The sequence below is a fragment of the Bombus terrestris genome, chromosome 5 (assembly GCF_910591885.1).
Source record: "Bombus terrestris chromosome 5, iyBomTerr1.2, whole genome shotgun sequence".
In the NCBI taxonomy this organism is placed as follows: domain Eukaryota; kingdom Metazoa; phylum Arthropoda; class Insecta; order Hymenoptera; family Apidae; genus Bombus; species Bombus terrestris.
Window position 1 is genome coordinate 4,660,770 of NC_063273.1, and position 27,999 is coordinate 4,688,768.

The 27,999-nt window shown below is 34.6% G+C and overlaps 1 protein-coding gene across 4 annotated transcripts; it reads left to right on the forward strand.

Moving 5' to 3' along the window:
- Nucleotides 1–1,262: 1,262 nt before the first annotated feature.
- Nucleotides 1,263–27,999, forward strand: LOC100649839 (G-protein coupled receptor dmsr-1). 4 transcript variants are annotated; one of them, XM_048405771.1, is made up of 6 exons: nucleotides 1,263–1,529; nucleotides 1,778–2,029; nucleotides 13,904–16,118; nucleotides 25,188–25,296; nucleotides 25,410–25,594; nucleotides 25,893–27,999. In XM_048405771.1, the coding sequence occupies exons 3-6, from the start codon at nucleotides 15,529–15,531 to the stop codon at nucleotides 26,299–26,301; spliced, it is 1,293 nt and encodes a 430-aa protein (XP_048261728.1). In that variant the 5' UTR covers nucleotides 1,263–1,529; nucleotides 1,778–2,029; nucleotides 13,904–15,528; the 3' UTR covers nucleotides 26,302–27,999. The 4 variants fall into 4 exon arrangements, with proteins under 4 accessions (XP_048261728.1, XP_048261729.1, XP_048261731.1 ...); XM_048405772.1 differs by having other exon boundaries at nucleotides 1,263–1,415; XM_048405774.1 differs by having other exon boundaries at nucleotides 1,273–1,339.

Below are 27,999 nucleotides of genomic sequence, written 5' to 3' on the forward strand. Positions count from 1 at the left end.
AGACGCTGATTCAGCGATGCAAAATAATGCAGCGAAAATCCAGCGAAATTTTTTAATGCTCTTTAGTGCAAGTTGTTGAGTGCAGAGATTCACGAACTTAATTATAGCGTGTAGTTAAACGGAATGGACAAAAGGACAAAGGGAAAAATTATGCAAGATGAAAGCCTTTTGTACTATCTAACTTCAAAAAATTAAATATTCTTCACTTTTGTACTATCAAAGCGAAGATTAAAGGAAATGCTACGCTGAATATTAAATCTATTTTCAAGCAGGAATTTTCTTCAGAGATTCGAAAGGGCACCGATTTCGGACCTATAAAGAAAATTTTAGGAAACTCGACGAATGACTGCTTCAGATTTAATTTTATACAGGAGATGATTAATCGATCAAGATAAATAATTACGATTCTTACACGCTACGAACGAGATATACAACGAAGAAACTATCGTATAATGAATACAATGAAATTATATGTATACAACTGTCGAAGAAAGGGATGAAGATAAAGGAGAGAAAAGCGAACGAGAACTGGCCCTATAGAATTAAATAATTCCATTGACGAGAATAAAAGATTTATCCGCTATATTATTAAGGATTATTACAACATTCTTATTAAGTTCGTAGTGTTTTCATGTTTTATTAGAAGTTATTTAATCTTATATTTCTCTTGTTTCCTCTCTTCTGATCAGAAAATCCTTTCCTTTATTCTTCAAATATTCTAATATTTTTTATATTTTCTTCTGATTCCAAATTGCTGCACACAATTTTCCCAATATTCAATTTTATTCCCTACTATTTTTCGTTCACTTCGAAAATATTTACCGGACAAAACAAAATAAATATAGGATAAACTATCGAGCGAGTGTAACTATATGATAAAAAAAAATATTTCGCTCGGAGAAAGCCACACTTAACGATATATCTCTTAACTGTGTCGAACGTTTTATTTATCCCGAGCCTTGTATCCCATTTAAAAATTTCTATACCTCATTTTCTTCTCCTTTTCTCCGCTTTACATTTCACTTTCAATCATTTCCGCTGTTGATTAAACTGACAATCTCGGAGGACTTTAACTAAATGCATCAAACAACAATGCAGCCTTGTTGTTGGTACAAAGGACTATCTGTCAACGAGTCTGTTCATCGGATGTCTGTAATTGCAAGCGTGGATGCTGGGCGTCGTGGAGCACCATGGTTATCGCGCAGGCTCCTTCTTGGTGCGAGACAGGCCACTGAGAGGCAGAGCGAAGGATCCTCGTGAATTTTCACCAGTAACCCCGTGACCATCAAACCGTTTTCGACGTGTACCACTTGTTCGTCCTACTGCCGCTTCGTGCTTGGTAACCGAGTAACCTGTTGCCATAGCGAAATGATCTTCATATCAGAGCTATATGTCATTAATTTCAACCTGTTTCGGTGCTGTTTAATTAAATATTAATTTAAAAACTGTCAATAGAATCGCGCTAAGAATCGCCACGAAGACTCGATATGGATTGAATTACGAGATCGAGCTTGATTAAATAAATAATAGTTAGTGCAAATATTTTTTTCGTTTTTTTATTGCAATTAATTTTTGCAATAAAAATATTTTTTTATAATAAAACTCGTTTATTGAGATTGTAGATTTTTTTTTATAGAAACATAGATGCCGATATATCTGGCTCAGTTTCTTTGTTAATTTTCCACGTTTGTAAATCACGGACTTTTATTTTTTTTTTCATTTTCTTTTCGCTTTCTTCATTTCGCCATTTCTTACAACGAAGTAACCTGTTGCGTAGCAATCCGTTCTGAAGAGGAATTTACGGAGAACAATATATCGCAGAAAGGCGTGGAATCATTTCCCCTGCCGCGACACTTTCGCGTCTTCTATTTAGTACTATAATACCGTGTGCTTGTGTGAAACATTGGCGACGGGACGTGATATCGGTACGCGTGAAAAAGACAAAGATACTTCGATTTATGTGAGCCAGCTTCAACAAGTGCACCTGAATTAAAATTTCAAAGCAGGCGAACGAATCATGGACAAGCAAGTATGATCCATTTTTTAATTTAAGCATGTTTAATGTTTCCATTAATTTTATAATTATTCAATTGACGAATTCAATACAGATATGAAATTATTGAATTATCGTTTGTATCTATTAAGCTCTTTATCCGCAATTTAACTAGATTTTAATTCAATTTTAATCTATCGCAATTTAGATAAATGGAATTAACCGAGAAAAATAAACATTATCTGTCCTTAAAATGTAGAGATAATAATTTAAAAATAACATGCTAAAATCGCTGCCCTGTCCGTAGAAAATAATGGTACATAACTATCTGACGATCATCTGCTATCAATTCTACAATCTACAAGCAGAAACATACAGCAAACAAGCAGATGGAATACATGCGAAATTAATAAAAATATAGCCCACGCTGGTAAACGAATGAAAAGCAATTTCATTGCGCGACAATATAAGATATCGCGCGACGAAAATAATCATAAGAAAACTTGAAGAATTAAAAAATAATATTTTGTTAACCTTATTCCTCAACGAATCCTTTCAAAATATCTAGACAATTCTTTTCCCCGAATAAATTACCTTCAATTAATGGAGCAGTAAAATCAACATACGAAAAAATTCAATGAAATCGTAATTCACCAAGCTATTCGAATAACTCGTACTCATGAATAAAATACAGACAATTAAATATTTTTCTCGAAGGAATTGGAAATCATAAGGACTTGTATAATCTTCGATGGCAATCGTTCAACGATGCATTAGTGTCTGCCATCGTGATTCATCATGGCCCGTTGTTTAGACAATTACGCTAATGCGAAATCTTGATAATGAGGCTACACATTGAAAAGATTTCCTGTCGAGCTTTCTTAATTCGATTATGGATCGCCTACGAAATAATGAAGTTATTAAGTCGAGAATAAAATCTCCGTTGCCAGAAATGTGTCTCTGGCCCGTGACATTTAGGACCACAAAAAAGTAAAATAAACCATCCATTAATAATCATTAACGTCAGCTCGCCTCGACACGAACCTTAATTTTAGGACACCAACCCTGTCCTCCCTTCACACTTCTTCGTACGATCCTTCTCGAGTGTATTTACTGTTTTAGTTATTCTGGAATTCCGATTAGTTCGATGGGCTACCAAGTCTACTTTATTTTTTATAATTTTGTATTTTTTCACCGGATTGCATGCAACCGGATATTAGATATTTTCGGAAATGTCAGACACAATTTTTTTAAAGCTTTTTTCATCCCATTCGATCCCTCTACATATATACAGAATTATATATTATGAATCAAATTTCATGGATGAATCATAAGTGATAAATAAAAGAAAGAAATACTCGTCGTCCACTATGATATGTTTGTTCATAATCTCTAATAGAATGACCAACTTGGTTTTAAATACACGGTAAAGTATCCGTTTCTCTGAATTCTCTTTTATTCCTCGAATAACTTTTATCAAGGTTGGGCAAATCTCCCCTAATTGTGAAAGGCGCAGTTTAATTAACGTGGAATATTAATTACCGTGGATAAGATAACTTTTTAAATATATGTAGATATTTGTAAACCAAATGCAATTCGTGGCTGTGCGGCCGAATAAACATTAATAATTAATAGTAATTACCATTCCACGTGGAAATATTATCGTTTTCTTCTTTTTAATCCGATCGATTTTATAACCCCGCAACTTCGACCTATTTTTTTTACGTGAAAATTGAGAAAAATATCAAAGGGTGAGGAAAATTCGGAATCAGGTATGCTAATGTAAATTTATTCGAAAAATATATCGCCACACGTGAAATTACTTTTTTCGTGTTTCATACCTGTATTTTCCCATCCTTTCGGTAATGTTATGATAACAATTTTTATAATATTTGGCTCAGACACGTGTTACACGTTAAATGTAAAAAGGACAAAGTGCAAAGAAAATATTGTGTTATCCGTAGAGAACCGTGTCCCATATAAGTAGATCAAAACGTCAAAGGAGCGTCCATTTGGGCGCATTTATGATTGATTCGATGCGTAGAAGAACCCGACCGGCTTCCATCACAGATTCATCCTCGAATCATGTATTGTATATTTTACGAGAAATGTGATATTGCTTTCGAAAGAGAGTCGATGAAATACCTGTAGTACTTTTCGATAGTCTTACTGCTGCATATCTCTTTAACAGCGAGATATATTTTCATACACACAAAGGCTTTTCTTCGATTTCAAAGAACATGTTCTATGTTTTTCATACTTCAAAATTGGATTTATAAACATTCTCACGTGGGCACATCCCACACAGGTAATACCTTAGAAGTGAATTCGGTATTTAAAGAACTTGGAATTTACGTAGAATTTAATTTACGCGACGTTGGCTCTTTGTTACGTATATATATATATATATATTTTTTTTTTCAATATATATAAATATATATATCGCTCTTCTAAAAAAGTGCTATTAGAAAATTTCTATTAGAAAGATTTCTGGTTTGCGCGAGATCTGTCATAAATCAAAATGTGGGCTTCATTGATGAACTCGGGGCTCAAAGGTCTTATAAAGCAATTATATAAAACTTCTGTTCGCACGATGTCAATAATAATCGTAACAGAGTTTTGTTAAAAGTCTTCAACATTGACGCGATACCTTCTTTCAGTAAAGATTACAGATGAAAAAATTCAAGCGGTATATAGTATTTTATCCAATATTTTCTAATAATATTCAATATTTAAGGGAAAATATTGGATTAAATTATTTTCATCAAGAAAATCGTGTTTCAAGGAACGTTAAATAACGTATTTCCTGCTATTAAAATACTGTCATCTCATCACACTGCTTTATTTAACTTGCTGAGTAATTTTGTAATGTAACGCACAAAACAGTCAACAGCAATTATTTACAATTAGACACAATTGTATCAACGCCACGTATATGCCAAGATCAGCGAACACGATAACTATGCATCCTTACTTTCTCAATCGATAATCAAGTATTTGAATTACGAATCGTACATCAGAATCGTCACTGACGAGTCAAGGAAATACAAATGCTGCTTGAATCCGATCTATCCTGAGAAATAGAAATAATGAAAGGACATGAATAAGCGTGTATCTAGGAGCGAGTAATATGTAGTTCAGGCCAGCGCAGTGGAGGCGTGTAAAAATACCATAAATAACGAACACGAAGAGAACAGCGAAGAATGCTGGAGAAATTATCGTGAAACGCAAATTGTATGCGCATTTTATATGTCAATGAGACGGAAACTAGCTAGCTCCGGTCCAGGTTTTCCACGATGGATCGATAGACGTGTCGAAGCTTCTCCGCAGTGACGATGTGTCGTTGTGTCTCGTGTTCGCGATGCTTATTTCGATTTTCATCTTTTCGCTGTTTCGACTTGCATGATTTCTATCATCTACGATAAAAATCACGGAATGGCGGTTTGAAGATAACGTCGCTTTATCGACGTTTTATCGATGTTTTTGTCGTCGCTTTGTCGTCGTTACTCGGTCGCTCCTTTCTTGAAGGCGTCTTGGGGAAGATAGTTTTCTTTGATACATCGAAACATAACATCAAAACGATAATGAACTGCAATTGCGACCAACGTATTTCGGATAAATGTGTGTCCGGATAAATACAGAAACTAAAAATGTCGTTTTCAGAAAGAAGATATTTTAGAAGTTGGAGAAGAATGGTCGTTCCTCGTAGATAGGACACTGTGACAAATGATGGATGAGAGTGGGGAACTTGAACAAAACTAGCTTCAAATCTGTGACAAAAATAGCGGACCGTTCGCGCTATTTAAAGATCAATACTGTTAACAGATTCGTGGAACTATAATAAAAGATTCACTCGCTTGAACATAATCAAAATTTGATTCGTTTTACGTCATACTTTGTATTCAAATGCCTACGTTACAGCCCGCGATTTCTGTCCTATATGCTAGTGTACGCGAACAGAAAGACACGTCGGTATGCGTTGGCGAATATTCGCGGATATTTTGAATTACTCAGCCACGCAAATCTAAAATATTTTTAACAAACAGTGCTTTAATTAAAAGCAATTTGCGCCACAACTACGTCATCATGAATAATTTATTTTCCACTCATGCGTGAAGAGAATAATCTCTCCTTAATGTACGATGAAATTCTTTGACATTTTCATTAGAAATTCCAAACCTTGGTATACAAACATACAAAAATCTCTCTTTTTTAACTACAACGCTGTAACGTAACTTACCTACGTATAAATGTGAACAAGATTTTGTATCATTTTTCCTTTTCAAAAATTCAAATCGTCTTTCCTTGTAGCGTATTCAATCCTGAGAAGAAAGGAAATCATTTCACGACACATTCAGACAAATCTCATTCGTTCTCTTATATCATCAATTTTAATGAGATTCAACGAAAATAAAATTAGAAATGCTCAGCCGTTTCAATGGGAATTTTCGACAAAGACTTTACTCAGAACTTTTGACGAACGAGAGGAAAAAGACATCAATTTCGAATAGCACTTTCCAAACGTTATCCCATGACTCGCTTTACAGTTTCGGCTATCTATATCTGTCTTAAATTGCGAACGTATGAACTACTGCAGAAAATTCGCTTACGGATAGTTTAACGAAGAAAGCTTCAATCGTCAGCCAATGATAACTTCAATCTAAATTAAAGTACGTTAGAAGAAAAGCAGATCCAAGTCATCCTTATTAATTTATCTGATAGTTACATAATTTATATTTTCTAATTTTTAAGAGACCCTGGAAATAAACACATTCTAAGTTAGCCTTAGCATTCTAGATGATATTAACAACACTTTTGCCTCTGAAATAATGCCTGTTCCCTTCGATACCTAATAAATACCTAGATCATTAACTAAACCATATCAATGATAAACTAGCACATAGTTTAAATTAGACTACAGCTACGCAGAATAATCCAAGGAACAAAAACAGTAAACATGTTTGGATTTATCAAATTACACGAGAAATAGTGGTCTATAGAATATCAGCTCATTCAAAATACATCGATAGCTTTATGGAGTAAGTTCAAGAGCAATTGACACGGCCATTGTCATGGTGAAATAATGGTTAAAGTTAATCAACGATGACAATCTGATACTGCGCTATCGGGATGAACCGATGTATCTTACCACTAACAAGCGACCGACACACACATGAATGTTCGGTTTATGTATGGTACGTTGTTGAATTTGACGTTTATTTCCACTAGAACACGATGACCAAACGAAGCGATCAATAATCTTTAGATGAAAGTGATATATCAAAAATATCCTTGTAACGTACCATCCGTCTTGTTCGTCATAGATAGAACATGGTACTGGTGAACCAACTATTACGTATAAGAAGGAAAGAAAAGACGACAAAGGGGAAGATCTCTCAAGATTAAATTTATTTCAAGCACTTTTTGTGTTTGCCCTAATACGTATATATATGTATGTATGTATTGTATGTATATTTATTTGTGTTTCTGTAATATAAAAACGGCTTGACTGATTCTAGCATTACAGGCCTCAATCGATTCATGTTTGCTACAATAAATACGTAAATACGTAAATACGTAAATACGTAAATGTTGTAAATTATGTAGTATATCGAGAAAAAAGCAAAATGATGAGAGTGACAGACTGCAAAAAACGGTCATGTGTCTAAATCATTGAATTCAGGAAGAGAATGGACATATTTTTTTTTTTTTTTTTATTACAACGCGTTTACCTAAAGGTTTTCACCGGTGTTAAAAAGGATTAAAAAAAATAAATATTGGAAAAAATGATACCCGAAAACATGCAAATGTAAAAAAATAAAAAAAAAAAAAAGGAACAAAATATACATATGTATTTCACTCGGAAATATAAAATATAAAATAGATATTCAGATGTGTTTATGTAACTGATATAGTTAGCCAATAGTGTAGTGTTACCAGTTACAAAAATGTCATGGTCGGGCATCCACGTTGATTAAAAATTGTCACAGTGGCAATTAAATTCTGATTAAATACTATGGGCGCCAGACTACGGCATTTTTAAATGTTATTTATCTGCAATTTCGGTAACCATGTCAGTTGCTTGAAAATATCTAAATGTGTACCTATTTTATGTTTCTGAGTGAAACACGTATATCTTGCTCTTTCATTTTCACAGTTTCACGTAGTCGCGCATAATCTTTTTTCTCAATATTTACTTTTTGAATGAGCAGTAACAGAGCAACTGAAATCAAATATTTTAAATTCTAATTAAAATCTATTATCGAAGAATGTAAATTAACGTGTTTCTTTATCATTCACTTACCTCGGACATTACCATAATTAGATAGAAGAAAAGAAAAATCTTTACGTGTATTTATTAACGGAACCATATAAATATTTTAATACATTTGTAGTTCCCTTTTAAAAGCTAACATTTTAATTACATACCGTGAACACAAATGTGATGAGAAAATTACCAAGCGTATCATACGTTGAACTACATTTCTCATTTCAGGACTTGAGTTCGTATTTTTAATATTAATACACAGCTAGCCGAAAGGAAAAAAATGAGCTTAATATTAAAACAAAATTAAAACCGAGCTAAAGAAAAAAGTCAGTAACATCCGCTGAAACGTATATTGCAACCAGCATCATATGATAAACCAACAAATTATTACTATAATATATTTATAGCATATTTATACCTTTCTTTTATATTACAGTTTAATTTTATGCGTACCTTTTCATTTTATGATGTATTAAATTTTTTATACATCGACTGTACAACATTTTTGCTTATGTTATGTCGCAAGTTTCGCATGTATGTATACACGAAGCTTGGAAAAGTTCACGAGAACTAAAACAACCGCTGTATACAGTTCATAGTTTTACATATATACACATATATCGGTAAAATTCGTAACTCGAAGAATTTTTAAACACACGACATTCCAGCTATGCTCTCTGCAGAAGCAAAATCGAAAGAAACATGAAATTGAAAAATTAAAAGGCTTCACTCTCATATTCCGTTTTTTATGGAACCAACGATATGAAAGAATTCCGCGAATTGAAAAAATTTTAACCACCAATATTTTTCTGCGGATTCTATTAACGGAAGAACAGCACGTTTTGTGTCACAAATGACAGATAGCCCAAGATTTGATTTAATTCGGAACTAAATTAATGAAATTAACAGTCATCTGTCACAACGTGATGTTAAGCACATTTTTCAGATAATAAATATACTAGAACTAAAGGATTAAAAGAAAAAAGAAAGAAATAGAGTATGTTTTGTGCGGTAGATAACGTTTCGTACTGTAGGAAATACGTACACAGAAACAAATATTATCGATAAGTTTCGTAACAAGCATTAATAAGTTTAATTATGTATAACAACCTCATGCAAACACACACACATAAACAAAAGGTAAGTAGGTACGTATTACGTTTCCGAAAGAAATTGTTTTCACTTTGCTATGATGCTTGTTGCATTCTAGAAGTACTGTTGTAATTTTCTCATCGCAAGAATGTTTTCGTCCTCCATTAAAAAAGTTCGAATACATCCGTAGCATCTGCGACTCCTCTAGGATTCTCGCATACTCCCACGCGAACCGAAAGTGGTCACATCGCAACTTGCAATAGTCATCGAGGACACTTGGAGTACAGAATAAGCTTCAGAGTAGAGGTATCACCCGATAGGATCTAGTAGTAGGACGCACAGCGTCTCTATTCAAAGGGAAGGAATCAAAAATAAATGAATGGACCATTCCGTGTGATCTAACGTCGTAATGGAGCATCCGTCGTGTCGTATATCAATAGATTCCCATCGTAGACAAGCATCAGATGCGATTGATTAATCCTCTGGTCAGAACATCCAGCTACACGAAATGAGATACTTTTGGGATCGTGTGAATTCGCAAGTTTAATCCGCGTCAGGGCTACAACTTGTAGAGGATATCGATGATATGTGAAAAAAATAATAGTGTCGATAATCTAACGTGTAGCACACGATGCATGTGGGCGAACTTGTCTTATACTTGATCTCAAGATTTCGGATCGATGATGAATTAGTACGCGGCATTTAATCGAATGATATCAATGAATAAACGCAACAAATTTCAGAAGTTAGAATGTGTCGCTTTGGATAAGAAAACATATATATGTATGTATGTAATACGTGTAAAAATCGACAGCTCGTACTGTTTTATATTTACAAATGGATGATTGCCATAGGTAGACTGGAAAAGTTTGCTCGAATTTGTGATTTTTATTTTTACGATCTTTATTGTAATCCAGATCTGAAATCAAATCATCTCAGCGATCTCCAACATTTTTGAGGTGTGACTTCATTAAAAAATAAATTGTACAAGTTGAAGAGGAAATAAGATTAACGTTTTATTCCCGACGCAAATGGCTTACTTTTTAAACATAAATAAAATAATTTTCTGAGTCCATTAACAAGGAGATGATTACAGAAAAATCTAAAGTAAACATAATGAGCGTTACAGATAAACACTTGAGAAACTCTACAATTGCTCAATAGCATACTTTAAAATAAGAATCCGAGTAATCAGTTTGAACGCTATTTACGAGCATTTCATGATTTTAATATTAAAGAGGAAAATCACGGAAATCGAAATCAATCACAACGATATAATTATTTATTTCGTAGGTCTGTTTACTTCGCGACTCTAATATCGATATCATAAACGAAAATTTGTGGACAAATACAAGCAATCGGAAGCATTGCTATTTATTTCGTAACTCTAATACTAAAGAGGAAAACTATAAGCAGTCGTAATTTATTTTAATAATGCAATTCGATTCCGCTTGCCAATTTTTAAATTGTATGTACTTGTCAGCTCGAGAAAAACATTAAACAATCCCCGAAAGCAAAGCGTACGCTGCATAAATAAAATTGACGGCCTATATTATATGAAAGTTAGTTCAAATATTAGAAGGTATAGATGTATTTTCATCAAAATTGCTGAAATTTATTCGTTGAAATTTTGAGATTTTCAGAATTTCAATTGTACGAATTTTAATTAAAATTAAATTTAATATATATAAATACTTCGAAAATTTGTACTTAACAAAGCAAATCAAATTTTTCTCTGTACCTTCCAATTTCCAAATTAAACTATGCATTGAGCAAATACATAAAGCGAGCACAGAGACAAAAGTTATAAGGAACGCACATACATATAAATTGCGGCTCATGAATACGGCCAATCAAAATTGCACATATCTTTTGCTTTTATATGTGCTGAAAATCCTGATTACAAGGTTTGATTAGCGAAACAACCAGCGGTTTAAATTTCTCTTCCGATTGAACGTTTTCAATTAGAAAGTAGAATTAAACAAAAAGAAGAAAAGACTTTAATCGCAAAATTAAATTAAACGAGGGTGCGGAAGGAAATATTTTACTTGTAAAACTACTTTGCTTATAACTCTGACATCGAACCAATAGTTTGGGAAAACCAAAAATCGATTAATTTTCTTGCTTTAATTTCGGAACCTATTCGTCTTATCGCGAGATACTTTCTTACTTAATTGTATCTAAATTTAATTTTTTAATTAGTGTAAATTCTCTACGAGAAGCAAAGATTAAATTAACGTGTCTTACATACGAAAGTAGCCGACAAGTTAATTAAGAAATAAAATACAATGTTAAATGTTAAGTATAAATGAGCTCTGTGCTACTCGTATCACTATGCTCGCCATAACATGCAGGAAATACAATCGGTAGCCCGTGTCATTTTGATATGATTGGACACTGCAAGAATCAAAAATATGCGACTTACCGTTCGTAGGAAGATTTTACGGTATGTGGCGTCCATTTATGAATCTCGCCATTGTCAACGCCGTTCCATTATCCACCACTATAACACGACCAAAAAATAAATTACTAATATGTACCACTAAAAGCTAAAATCGACCACGCGGGCAGATTTTAATAATATAACAGCAAAATCGGCAGCGAAAATGCGGTATCAACTACGCGTTTAACGAGTGAAATTTCGACCCGTTATCGATTAGAAAGTCACGACGCTAAATATCATGAGGTTCATGAGGTATGCAAAATCGTAGAGAATTCAAGGGTTATTCCGTAAAGTTTTAACTTTCACAATATCTGATTATTATATTGCAAAGATGTTAAAACAAATTAATGTACGAATATAGCAGAATATGTGGACATCTGGGGCAGCGTGGGCACCCCTAAAATTTCATATATGAATATTGTGAAATATTATAGAACAATATCAGCAGATTATGCCACAATATCTATCTCTTAGGAGATTTATAATACCACAGTGGTATGGTATTGGAGAATACTTAGTTACCATAATATCAGAGAATACCGTAAAGATTCTAAAACAGAACTAGTCAAGAAGCAATTAAGCTAGAAAGCAACTCAAACGAAGTAGTAATCTATTGAAGTTCGAGAAGTTTGCATCGGTACAGAAAATTAATAAAACAAACATTATACACGCATCGAAAGTTTATAAGCAGATTAAAGTGTTTAGAGTTGTCGTTAGTGTATCCCTTATAACACATCAACCGTGCAAAAATTTTACATGAAGTAAATTTAAGAAATTATTTCTCAAGTATTTTACTTGCAAAATACCCAAGCCTGTGTATAATATATATGGGTATAATATATGTGTATAATATGATCAACGGCCGCGAAAGTCCATCTCTATTTTCCATTCTTTTTCCTAACATCCAAATTATTGTTCATAAGACTTTCTCTTTTAGAACTCAGTACGAGGACAAGCAGGTTAAAATCTATCGCAATCGGCACGTGTACATTTTCCAAGGAGACACGGATTCTTCGCTATTATAAAAATGCAAACAGACCAGGAGATTACTTTCTCAATTTCCAAAGCTCTTCAGTTTGGAAAGTTTCGTCCTATCTGAAGTTTTTTCCATCAATCTACTTCTTTGCTTTGCAAACTTCTTCTTTTTTTGAATAACAAACTGCGATCTTGAAATTTTCCGTTGCGTTAACGAAATAAATATGGCATGCGTTAATGTGTCCTACATATTATGTATACGTATTATCTTCAGCTTTTATACACGTTGTAATAACAATCCCCTTAGCAGAATTAAATAGCGTGTTTTCATATAAATTCTATCTCGTCGTAAATATTTGAGCGTTTCACCAATTAACTGCGTTTGACGAGTATACACGTCGTCGCTTGTATCTATTTACACATTCCATGATCTAATCCCATGAGAGATTTGTAAAACCAAATTCCGCGGTTAACTAGTTCAGTCTTCAACATTCTTGAATTTGAAACAATATTTAGTAAAGACACACAAAATAACACAGGCATAAAGGACATTAATAATCAATGTGCATTAACGTTTCGTTAGCTTTTGTTCGCTTCGTGCTCTTCTTTCGTTCTACGAAATTATTTCGTCGCAAAAACATGCCTCAAATTCTCATTACCAGGTCCTTACAGCAACGGCTATCTACGAACATTTACTCAGTTTATACACTTTCCACGAAGCAAACTACTCAATTCTGTGGAAAGTATATAGCATAAGCATATAGAATATTCGAAAGAGTAAAATTTCACGATAGAGATTAGCCATTAACCAGATTGTAAAGATAATAGTTTGAAATAATTTAAGGAACATCTAATTTTATTATCATATTATATTTAAATTTTCTATAAAGGCATATAAATATTCACAGTCTAATCACCACCACAAGGCCACGACACCTTCCTTGTAATTAGCATTTAGATATTCGTCAGAGCATTCCACGAATTCTGATATCTTACTAACTTATCTATTTCCATTTCCTATCGACAATCGCTAGAATATCTACTTCTTGGTTATCGCAAGGAGAAAAAAGACAATGTCAGCATTTCCCTCCTGTATACGAACGTTTGATCGAAATCGAACGATCTGTTTCAGGTCCAGATTGTTGGGAACATCTACGTTGAAGAATCCTGAAGAAATCGAAGAGGATATCGTGGAAGATCGCGTAAGACTTAGTCGATGGAAATTCCATAATCTTCCACTCGGATCGGGTGTCTTATTAGCGTTTCGAGAGGAATATTGCCGTATGAGCGAAATCACAGGCGGAAAAGACATCGATTCCATCTATGGAATCGATTTTCGGCTGACGAAACGTCGGTCGCTGTAGAAACTTCAATCCGTCAAGATTCGCTGCTAATGCCTTGATCGTGTCTCACGGGATTATCCCTTGGGAGGAACTGGCGCCGAAATCGTAAATAATATCATGGGTTAAGAAAACACCGCCACGCGTGACTAGCTTTGATCTGAAGATTTCGTGACTGTAAAGTGTTTTGGGAGAAAATTCAGTAAGTAAATAGAAAGGGAGCCGGTGAGTCGTAAAAGAAAGGAATAAAGAGAGTGAAAGGAACGGGAGTGAAACCGGGTAAAGCTTCGAAGACAGGACATCTGTTCTAAGAGGGTTGGAGGTGATCGGTTTCCCAGAAGAATGTTTGAAAAATATGTTGAACGGGAAAAAACGATCGATGAAATGAATGAGTTGGTTAAAAAGCCAGGTGGAACTCGTAAAAGTGAATCCTATCGAAGGAACGAGCCATGGTGAATGAAGAACCTTGAACTGATTTGTGGAACGCGAGTGGAACGTCACCAGGGAGAAGATTACAAAGAAGTCAAATCGCAAAGAAAATTTTCTTCAGCTGAGAGCGTATCGTTGGTACTACAAGTCACGGAAGAGGAAAAATGCTGCGAGATCTAATGGAAAATCCAAGTATATGCGAAGAACGCAAATTACAAAACTAAAATTTCGAAACGTGGAACAACAGCAGACGATCTTCAAGCATCTAACAGCGTTGCGCCGAATATCTCTGAGGTATTCCTACGAATATCTACGAGTTTCAGTTCTCAAAGACATTTTTCTGAATTCTATGCGAAATCGATAGCAATATACTGTGGAGAGAAGGGAACTGGTTCCCCCTTGGAGAAAAGAAAAGTTAGAAGGATACGGTGCTCTTCGAGAACGACGTTCAGTAGGGTGAGAGACAAATTCTCGGCCACGTGAGTCGCATCTCCGAATGCATTTCCAGTGCACCATAAATTGAACACACGTTTCTTTGAATCGTAAAGTTCTCGCGTGCGACTATGATAAATACAAGTTGATGCCCAGTGAAGTAACTTACCACGATAGAAAAGAAAGTTTATAATCCGTGCGAGGATATATCTTCCACAAAAACAATAAAAGGCCATTCGAATGCAAAAGTAATAAAAAATTCCTCATCTATATGTCCACCATATCGATACCGCGTTATTACGTTCTATTTGTCATGAATAGTTCGAAAAATGCTGGTAGACCACCTGCCGCTTATTAAAAAATTCCACCAGTGTAGTGTGACTTATTCCTGGAAGAAGAGAATATCCTTTGGAGCAATATATCAGACTCATCTCTGTTCTCTAGAAATGATTAAATATCGAAGGTCCATAATAGATAAACGCTGTACGTGACCAAACAGCAAGAGCAGCTAAGAGTAGTTAAGAGAAGCAACGATGCAGTTATCCCTTGAAATGCGATGTCCTATCCTATACACTACGAAAACGCCTGGTACCGTATGAACCTGAACGCAACGTTACAACGTCTGAGGTTCCTGTTGCACCACATAAACACCATGAGTCGGCCGAATAACTATACAAACATCTTGCTTAGTATGAATATTACGGACGAAGATATCGATTACGCGAAAAACTTTCTCGGCAATCTAACCAACTATAAAACAAGCAATGACCAAATTAGTTGCTACTGTGACGGCACAGTTCGAGATCTGGCGCTCGAATATAAGAATTATCATGGCTACGCGGCGTTGATAGTGTGTCTGTTTGGTACCCTGGCCAACATATTAAATATCGTCGTCCTGACAAGGAAAGACATGGTAACGGCGCCCATAAATCGAATCCTTACTGGTCTAGCAACGGCCGATATGCTCGTAATGCTCGAGTACATTCCGTTCGCTATTTATATGTACATCGTGCTACCAAAGAGGCAGATATTTCCTTATGGTTGGGCGGTGTTCGTACTGTTCCACATGCACTTCACGCAATTGCTGCACACCATCAGCATCGCCATCACGCTCACGCTGGCCGTTTGGAGGTACATCGCTATTAGGTGAGTAGGATTCCGATCCAGCAACCGCTTTATTGGACGAAGCGGGCACGAATTTCAAATTACATGCCCAGCGGTTTCCGCTTAGGTTACTGCTGTCCTGATTAAGGTCTGGTTCTGCGGATGCTTTACTTCGTCTCCGTTATCGTGCTATAGAATTCGGCACCGTGTTCAAGATGAGAAATGTATATTGCCGCGTGCAATTACCAGGTCCTTTTGCATTTAGTAACTATCTTGCAAACATGCACCAAGTTGAGACAACAAAACAAAAATTTACGACTAACGGATTTTGAATCTGATAAAAGTAAAGCTTAAGGAATGGAGCAAAAGCTTCTGTAGGATCGGAAACAGAACGCCTGGATGCACATACCTACACACCGGTTGGAATAAATATTGTAAACGGCATATCGGTTTTCGATACGCTAGATGTTTGCATCCTTCGTACGATACAGTACGATGAAGAAAGTAAGTTAGTCCTTTAAGCATAAAAATTCTCTCAACTTCTACAATTGATCGAATGGCTACTAAGTCTAGGACTTGGTTGAATTCCACCATTTATAAATCTTCTGCATTAAATTTCACGAATCAAGATTGATGTTATCAGGACCCATAAGTTAGAAGCTAACCTTATAGACCCCCTGGAGGTTCAAATCTTCCTCGTCGATTCATAAAACTCTTTTTTTATCGACGAAACTACTTCCATCGAGACAAGAAACTTTCGTTAATCGAAATCCAAGAAACTCCTAATATCTCTTTTACAGAATTAAAAAAAAACTAAGGAAATTGTTTAAGATAAATAACTGTTTCTCGATTTTCTTAAAAAATCGACTTCCACGTGTATACGAGCGAAATTTTGTTCTGTTATCAATTCAGAAGTCACGACGATACCGAAGCCCTCGAATAAATTCGAGGAAATGAAGCAGGGCAAACGGGTATATAAAGTCGTAGAGAATAAAGTTATAACTTTTACGAAATCTGATTTCAGGACCGGTAGTCAATAACGCGAATGCCTCCTCATTGGATTAATTTTTGATTTGTTAACTTTTGCATTTGATATCGCCTACTTTCAAACCAAAGTTTGAATAGATGTTGGTTAGTTGGGTCGCGGCAAGCTTTCAGTTGGTCGGATGTCTTTGTTTCTCAAAGAAAATTGCCCAGGAAATATCGTAAATGGACCAATTTTGTAATAATTAATCTTCGTTGGAGAGAACAAAGTAATTTACCAACTATCAGTTACTATAGATTACCATCTTGAAGTTTCTTGTCTTAAGTATCAAACTTCCCTTTACTGATTGGATTTTCTTCCAAGCCTCAAATGATCATTAAGTTCAAGAAACATTTTACACCAATCAACTTCATATCCTTGCGGTACATAACACGAAACTAGAATCCTCATACATAAAATACGTCATATTCAATTTTGAGAAACATTTAATCCATATGCAGCTGTTCTCGTGGCCTTTCTCTAAATTCTCGAACACGAAAATCCACGAGATATGTATGGAGCAAGCGAATAACAATCTACGAAGCGGATTATCCATTTTTATCGTATACTTCTCTGAAAATCTATCATGTATGTCATTCTATCAAAATTCAATCAGCGTTTAGTATACGTCAGCGTACATATTCATGTTAAACCGTCATTACTCGTGCCGATCATAAGCCCGATTGAAAATTAGCAGATCAACCGATTTATCAATGTTAACTAACAAGATAATTTCGCGAAACGATGAACAACCCGTTTGACGCATCTGTATTCAAGACATGTTCATTTATCAAAGACAAAGCATATTATCATATTCCCGTTCCGATATTCCCAGAAATGATAAAATATGATACAATATGATCGATAATGAAATCTTTATCAATTGATCGTCGCTCGATGAGGCCGGTTCATTTTACGGTTAAGACTCTTTACATGATTCTATCCGACATATGTGGTCATTAGAGGAAGAAGAAAGTAATGTAATAAAGTTACAGTACTAGGATGTAATCGTCCTTCAGTCATGTTGGTCCTAAAACAGAAAATCATCGTGTGAAAATTCTTTAGAATGGAAAAATCCATTTTATGTCACGAGTAAAAGTTGGATGGTATTGACTCAGATAGCAATAGACGCAAGTAATAACTTTTAACGTTAGACTTTTTATTTTTTCAATTATTAAACAAATATAGGCATCCGTGTCGTTATTTGTTTAACGGGCATTACTTTGGTATCGGACACATGGGTATATGAACTGGGATAAAGAGAAGAACGAGCGCTAACGATTTTTACAGCTTCATTTAAGATACCATGAGTGCTTTAAAAGAGATAACGGATCTGTGAAAACAGTTGACAATTAAACAAAGTTGAATACCGTTCGCAGTTGAACAAAGTCTATTGATGCAATCGAAGTTATGAATACCTAAGCTAGTCGGATATGAAGCGATATGGAGAAATTGCCTCCTTCTTCTAATGGGTATGAACTAACTGACTGAGGATTTTAAAGACAAAGATCAGATCCGCTATGGTTTTATGTTATTCGAGAGTGAGGGATTATATCGCTTTAATTATATTCATTTGTGTATAATATATCGAGGTATACAATAAACTCTGGTAGTTTTAATGTTGATAATCTTTGGGTTCGATCATAGGAGCTTTAACGTATGCTCATTAAAAATTGAATGAAATATTAAATAGAATAGAGTTTCACAAATAAACGAAACTGCCTAAGTAATAAAGTACAACGTGAATAAGTGGGAACATGACGAAAGAGACACAAACTAGAAGAAAGGGGAATTCTGGTTGAGAGAAAAGCATGCTTAGTTTCCAGAAGTTACACAAATGTTATGTTCAACAAACACACGAAGAAAATGTCAGGTCAGTTGAATATTTGCTAGATGATTTTGTATTACTGTCTCGTTCCAGTGCACCGTTGAGACTCCCAATTTTCCGCGATTATCTTTAGAAAATGCTACAGCTAGAGATTTAATCTGAAATCAAATCTAATCACGTTCCTATGGATTTTGTGAGTAAAATATTTCGTTCTGAATTAATATTTTTCATTCGATTTCAATTTTTACTTAGTAAGTAACTTCCCCGATTAATACGAAACCATATGAATTGGGTCAGGAATTATTTAATATTTGTGATTTTAAATGAAAAATATAGGATTTTTCCATTCGTGGAAGAACGCGAATGAATGAATAGAATGCCTGAGGCCTTTCGATAACAATCACACACCACAATTTTTAACTTAGTAACTGTATTCCAATTACATGTTTGTGATGTCAAAACGAATTGATGCAATGGCCATTGTTGAATTTACTTCGCCTTTAAGAATGATAATTACACTGCAGATGTTTATATATGTGTGAAAAATTTAAAAATATATAAAATATTGAAAATAAAGTACTCATTATAATATTTATATGGTAGAGTAATTCAATAAATCGTTCATCCAGGTTCCATTTTTTCTCTGCTACAAAAACAGTTTTTTATTTAATTCCACTGAAAGGAAGAACCAATTTTGATACAAGCAATTAAATAAAATATTTGGGCACCATTAAAATAATTGAGCATTAAAACTTTATTTATAGAGTTGCTGGAAAGGAATTAAATACGCTCATGTATGGTTGCAGCATTTAAAACGTATCGATCGTTCGATACTAGCGTTCTAACACTACTTTTGCGACAGTAGAAAAGTGAACGTAAATTAAAATCTAATTCCATAACACGCTTGGAATTCATCGTAGAACCACAAAGAGTATATTCGTAACTAGAGTATGCTTCGACATACTTTAGCGTGATACCGCAATTATCACTTTCCTACATCACGAGGAAAATTCAGTTACAAACGCTGCTGGCATTCGAAATAACACCAGTTCTGACCATCAGGTTATTTTACTAGTATATGCAAAATTAAAAATATCAAATAAAATCTTTGGAAAACACGTGCTTTTGTTGTACATATATTGAAAGAAGCTTTACATATTGTATTTTTCGAATTTATTTTCGCACGTAGAATAACCTATCATTCGTTCTAAAACATCCTGTACGATTAACTGATATCCCGAATAAAATTGTAGCACACGATCACGATATCACGGAAATCGATGGTTAAATCGATTTACAAGATACTAAATTACACGATATCTCTAATAAAAAGTACCTATCGAATGAATAAAAGTTGTTGCGTTTTTTGGTATTGTAATTGATATATTTTGCTAAGTGTAGCAAAACTTGCATTCAACAATCTTTCATGTATCTGAGTAACAGTGTGACAAGAGATATCGAGCAAAGGATCGAGTAATAACTAAAGCATACAAGAGGCATAATTCTGGTAAGGTAGATCGTTCTCCTCGCTACAGAGATATTTTTTCTTTAACGAAGTACACTTGCCGCAGTTTTACTGGCAACTGGACCATTTGCTCGCGCAAATAAGGCATCTGCATGACGTTTCACAGAGGAACATTGCGCTTCATTTTTCTCGTTTTCTCGAGTTCTTGCACGAAGACAATTTCTCGAATGGCTCGTATTACTGATTTCTAAATTAAAGCAGCCGTAGGGAGCAGCTGTCGCGATGCTTTCATTTTTTTTTAAACAATCAAGATACATCGGTAAAGTAAATATACTAACTAAACATTAAAATGACTTTGCACAGAATCGGATAATTTTCTCCTACTTTTTTTGTTGCGAGATAAAATTTTAGATATGTCAGGAATCTTTCAATGAATTAACCAGCTGTAGTTTACTCGTAGCAATTATTGGTCTCTAGTTTTTAAATCACACTGAGAAACTATTATATAATTAAGTAATTAGAATTTCTTTCCACACAAGCAGACGAAATTCCGATTTTACGAATAGATGAATACCTGGATTGTGATGCATTGAACAGTATTGTATCGCCTCACTAAACGCTGAATAGTTTCTTTTTACAACAGTAGTCACGCTTGAAAACTCGTTACATTAAGCACGATGCCAAATACGTCAGAGTTTCCATCTTCCTACACCTGTACAAATATTGAATCAGAGAGTGTGACAGAATTGTACAACGAGTCGGTGAAATCAACACGAAAGAATCTTTAAACCGTTCGCGTTTGAAACAAAGATAGAATGTATTAATAGAAATACCCGACGGGAAAACAAGGAGAAAACAAACAGTGGTCTCTACCGATCACTGATGCAGTATTTTGATATTTAATCCCATTAAGGATTTTGTCAGAAGCTGTGCTTTTTCGCCCGTTGACTTCTCTCCTTCTCCTTAACGTTCCATCTCCACAGGAATAACGTGCAATGGAAAAAGAGGAAATAGAAAGCACGTTCCCGTACTTTCCTGCAAAAGAGTCACTCCATTCGATCGATGTATTATTGACAAAGAAGACATCGTGACGATAGACGATGGAGAAATATTTGACCGAGATGAAACGCGGCAAGGCCGCTTTAAATAACGTGATAAAAAGTGAGAACAAAAAGAGTGTCAAATCGATCCATGCCCATCTATATGTCATTTACTATGGGAAAATAGAAAATAGAAAATAGAGATAATATTAGAATTTATAGGGAATTTCAAGAAAATAATCTGTTCCTCAATATCTCGATAATATATCCGCGCGATCGTTGATCGGTTTTCTCTATTTGTATTTAATTACATCGTTTCGCTTTTCGTTATTGTTTTCTCGGAATATTGGAAATTTATGATCGAATATGTTTCATGGATAATATCGAACTTCTATTTGAATTGAAATTAGCTTTCTCATTATTTAAGTATTTAATTTAATTGCATTTATAGTTTAAAATGTATCTATATCATTCCCTCGCCTTTACTCAAAGAATGTTTATAACGTAACTAATCTCTATTTATGTTTCGCATAATATACCTATTAATGCTCATGACACGGAACAGTAGCGTGGGAGAATATGTATAATACATTAGTTGTTTCAGCTGCTACAATTTATTCTCTGACGTGCAATCGAATATATTTCTAATTATCATGATTTGCTTGGTAAGATCCATTAATATTGCACGATTCTAAAGTGCTTCTAATGTTCTGGCCGAATTGGAACGGATAAATTTGCGGATCTGTCATGCGCACAGTTGCCTTTTTGCGAAAAAAGTAGCGCGGTCGATGGTAAGTAGCATACAAGCAAAAACGTATTTTTGAAGCTACATGACCAGCAAAGGAAAAACAAAATTTAATTCGCGAAATATTTTTAACCTATATCATAGCTGGCTATGCTACCAAGCTTTTTACAATTGTTTATGCTATGCTCATAAAGCACGTCCCCATGAGAATCTCTTTTCAGTCGGTGTTTAATGAGAAACGTTGATATTCTGTTAACTCACGTCAGAATCACCTTTATCGTTTCATCCTGAAACTCTGGAAATGTTAGAATAATCTTCAAACATTTTTCCTTGAGTTTTGTTTAAAGGTTCATTCATTTCGAGCGCAAGTGAAGAAAATGTTAATAGTCAGACAGATGCCGAGAGAGTTCAGCGTCATAACGTCACAATGATAATTATATTTTTCACAACGTCATTAGTTTCCCACAATTTTTAGTGCGTCCCTCTCAAAGAAATTCCCTCCTCTTCCGCTAGTTAATTAATGCCACATGTAGTTATTTCATAACTAACGAAGAATGATATAGAATAGAGGCAAAACATCCGAGTTTCAAAGGAACTCATGGAAATTTCTCTAATAAGCCGTTCCTCTGGGACAATTCTAAATTAATGAAAAAAAGAATATTCATTCTTTACCTAACGAAGTTTGTTGCATAGAAATGCATATAGTGATTCTATCAATATCATGGTAATTGTCTCATTATCGCTTTGAGAGGCCTGTATTGTATCCTATCTAGCGAAGACTTAAATTAAAACATCGATGTAATAGAAACAGTGATCATTACCATAAAAAAAAGGAATTCCAAAGGACGAAGTGATAAAGTAAAATTTCCAAAAGAAAAACGAATAAATTCCAAAATACTCTCGAACAAAAACAATCTGCAAGTTTCTTGAATATCTAAAAATTGTTATAAATATATGCGAATAATAGATGAGAACCAAAAACTTGATGGGCTGAGATAGAACTATAAAGTTATTGATTTAAAAATGTGATACGACATACAATGTACAATGTCCATAGCGACCATTCATTCCCTTTGTTGCTTTTGATATTTGAGTACCTGATATTTTATGTGGTATTTTGCATTTCAAAGCGGTATTAATCGTGTCCCGATGAAACGACTATACGTGACGAGTAACTTTTAAATAATACAATTACGCGTATATGCTTGAACACAGAATGGTGATTAAATGACAAAATAATTGAGCATGACAAAACTCTTCGATAACAAATAATGGAAAATTACCTCCAATCATTTCTCCCTTTTACCATTCCCCTGTTCGGGTGAACGAGAAAGTATCGGCAATATTAAATAACGTTACCTGAAACTTCTTCTCTAAGAAATTATTATACACTTACGTTGGAACATATATCATTAAGATTCTTGGTAATTTAAAAACGAGCAATAAGCTTTGATTACTAAATGATCAATACTTTTGAAACCATTACGTACGTTCCAATGGAAAAATACGAGATAAATGTTAATGAAATAGGAAAGATATAGCCTCAATTTGATAGCTGAAAATTGGATATGTATCAGATATATTCATTCCGTCACTTGCGAAATTTAATAGTACAGGCTTTCGAAACTTCGATGTCATAGTATTTGAAATTCACACGACTATGTGCATACTGTAATCGACAGCTGGTAACAGGTTGAAACGCGAAATCAATTTAAACAAATTGGATTTTTTAAATTGTCGAATTCAAAGAGTGCATAGGAAAAAAGCGCGTCGAGTTTTAATTCGAAATCGTTGATCACTTTTTTCACTTTTAATATTCTACAATCAAAGCAGCACGTTCTTGTCAAGTATTCGGATCGTTTCAAGTGATGCAGAAACAAAGCGTTGCTTTGTAAAGAACTGTGAAAAATGAAGTGAAAGGTGATAAGGGGGTTACAACGATAATACGTAGTACAGATCAAGAAAATATCGATTCCATTCGTTTGATTAAGTTACTTCAGCTATATGTACTTCAAGGACCATATTTCACGATAGTTTCATTTTTCTGGCGGATGTCACTTCCGATCAGATGGAATTAGAGTTACGAAATCGACCTGTTCCGTCAAATCGCTTTCAAATTCTTTTCTTCTTCTTCTGGAGAAGCCGTTTCCTCTGTTAACTCTGAATTTGGAATAAAACGAATCTTTGACACGTTACCTGTGTCAATTTAAGTTGACATCAACTTCTTAATGATGCGGTTCGATCAAAGATCGAATTAAAATCCGTTTGAGTTCCACTACTTTTGATCAATTGAACAAACTCTCGACTAACGATAAGTATTTTAATACTCGAAGACTCGAAGAACAATCACAACTGCCATACTATGAAATAAAGTGGATCGATATCTGATTTCACGACCCCTTTGATTAATTCTTTCAATTACGTACGTTAAATGGTTGGATCTCTTGTTTAAAACACCAAAAGAACTTTCGAATTATTTCACCGTTATAAATGGATTCAACAACGAGTAATGAAACGAAGAAATCTGCGTTTAAGACAAGGCGAAGAATCGATAGGAACGCTTAACAGGAGCTAAGGACGAAAGTATTTGAATAAAAATCAGTTCATAAATTATTCGTTTTTGTTTTACTTATAATATCGAGAAAACTTAAAACTTAAATTTCAGACTAACTGATCTCCGCTCGAACAATTTGCCTTTGCAGGTCAGTTGTTGCGTTCCGACTACGGAATATACATTCCTCTGTCTTGTAAGATAAGCACGAATTAAGGAAACAAATGAAGGGACGTTGTTCCTTTAACGGTACAACTACGAACATCGTCGAGTATTTCATTTGCATAAATAATTAATATGATTTAAATAAGTTGATATAATTTTCGCAGTTACGAAACGTTTGAAATATTCATAAAAATAGGCGATGAGAAATGAGAAAAGCAGGAATACCGTTGGCAGAATAAAAGAGTAATTTTGTTAGCTTCGGTATGAAACGCATTGTTCTTTTGTTATCACAGGTTTCCACAGTACAATTCCTGGTGTACAGCGGCTCGTTGCAAAACGGCTCTATGGAGCAGTTTTCTGGCGCCATTCGTTGCCTGTGCTCCGAGCTATCTCGTATTCGGAGTAAGTACATAAATTAAGTTAAAAAGTTAGTTCTTTGATTAAAAGGCTTAACCTTAAATTTTGAGTGAAATTCAAGCACTTATTCAAATATTTTTTGAACCCTCAATTGACAGATAAGAAGACAAGCGGTGAACGAAAATGGCACCCTGGAAATTGCATATACAGTCGACGCGGACTATTCGCAGCACAAGGACTTCTTCTATCAGTTAAATTTCTGGGTGCTAGGAGTGGTCGTGAAACTTTTACCCTGCGTCATACTTACCGTCATTAGCTGCTGGTTGATAAAAGCTCTTTACAGGTAATCTAACAGCAGTAACTTCGTATCAAACGTAAATTACAATTTATTGTCCAACAGTACGAAATAGAAATTTCACGGTGCTTGCTCTACTTTCTTTACTCATTCCTCGCACAAAAAGAAATTCGCTACATTAAAGTATATACAGCAGAACTGATCCAATTTGTTGCTCGATCGATCAGTTTCACTTTATTTAACTTGTTAATCCCATCCACGTAAAATATTCCGATTAAAGGAAAGAATTTTGAAGAAACAAATAACGATTAAAGAAAGCTGTTTATCGATTCGAATCATGTTCCAGAGCAAAAGGGAGGAAGCAGGCCTTGAAGAGTTACAATCAATGCAGGAACGCTGGCACTATGGGCAATGGGTCAATACCAAGGAGGCCAAGCAAGTCTGAGAAAAGAGCAGACAGAACAACCAAGATGCTCGTTGCCGTGTTACTCTTATTCTTAGTCACAGAGATCCCTCAGGGTATTCTGGGTCTTTTGTCTGGCGTCCTGGGGGACTGTTTCTTTCGCAACTGCTATCATAATTTCGGCGAAGTGATGGACATCCTTGCCCTGCTAAATGGCGCTATTAATTTCATCCTCTATTGCTCTATGTCTAGACAATTCCGTACCACTTTTGGTCACCTGTTCAAGCCTAGGATCATGAAGAAATGGCAGCCCGCCACGCAGCAAACAGATGTACAGAGCACTTACGTATGATGTAGGCTAAAGGGTCTACAGACCACGCGTCTCTAGAGGCTGCATATCTTTCTGAAGTTAACTAGAAACGTCGTATTTTTTTATTTTAGTAGCTCTACGAGAAACTCGACTTAAGCACATTTACTGGGAAAATGGTAAATTACGGAGCTGGTAAAGTGAACCGCTCCTTAAAATAAAAGGGTAGGTAAAGTATTTTCCTTAAATGTCATTCACATAATAACACTCCGAGTAGTGCTCGTAACGTATTTCGCTTAAATTTTTATTATTCGATCTCTATGCAAAATAAAAAACCTTCTAGATCTACGATTTATGATACCAGCGACTAATAATTACTTAAACTATTACGTAAGTTTTGCGAATAAAGAGGTTAATAACAATTAAGCGAGGAGAAATTGTAAAGTATCACATTAAATTGTTAATATTAATCATCTTACGTTTTCAACGGAACCGCGTTTTTCAATAATAAACTGATTGTCTAAATGAATACTCTTGTATCTAGATACGTACATGATTTTCCGAAATCGTAAAGCACTGTATTCGTAATGTCGATGTTATTGTACAATATACAACAACCTTGTTCTGAAAATCGAAGAGAGGATAGAGAGTATAGAAATGTTTTGTACAGATACAATGCGTAAATAAAAGAAGAACCTCGAATAGTAGAACATAATAGGATTTGTTGTTCCATTGAGGACAAATACCGAAAGTTCAAGACCTAGCTGGGGCCTCGAGGGACTTAAAATCAATTGAACTCCCGTTTAACTTTCAAGCATTGCTGCGAATGGCAGATTTGTTAAGACCAAAGTAAGCTTAATCTTGTGTTAAACTTCCTCCAAATGAAGCACGGAGAAACTCGATAAGAAATAATAATTACGTTCGTATATTTTATTCCCTACGCCACGTTTTTTACCATTTATCACATCTCGTCGAATACACAATAATTTTATTCGACGATGTTAATATATTGGGAAAATGAACACATGCGAGAGAAGGTACTGTATTTGAATAATAATTATAGCAAGCTAAAAACAAAACGATTTAATGACAGGACGTTCGAAAATAAATGCGTGACATGATTTATCAACATTTATCTATCATTTGTTTGCATTTATTATTCGTACCAATAATTCCAAATAATTTGTTAATACTCGCATTATGGGCACTGCTGCAATGAACGTTTTTGTTAAAATTAAGTTTTCGTTGGAATTACACGAGTACATTTGCCAAACAAATATCGTCAAACAACTTCGTTCAATAAATTATGTACCACACCAGATCAGAAAGGAAACGATGGTATATTAATGTTGGACACTTGACAACGAACGACCACTGTGAATTACAAATACACTGGCGTTTAAATATATGTATGCGCGATAATTTACTAAGATTGTTATTAAAAGTTGTAGTAATTAACATAATCAATGTACGATATGGTAATATATACATATAACATGCTAATATTAATATATATGTGTGTGTGTAATACAGTTACACATAAATAAAATTTGTAAATATGTAATCAAGAAAAGCCACGACGATAATATTTGTTCTTGTATGATTTTATATGAAACGAAAAAGGATCGATAGATTTTTGGCTATTAAGCCCAGCTAAAAGTCTATCCCCTTTCCATCGTAAACGTCGACGACATATTGTTTATAAATTATATATAGATTACGAATAAACGTTTCTGTACTGAT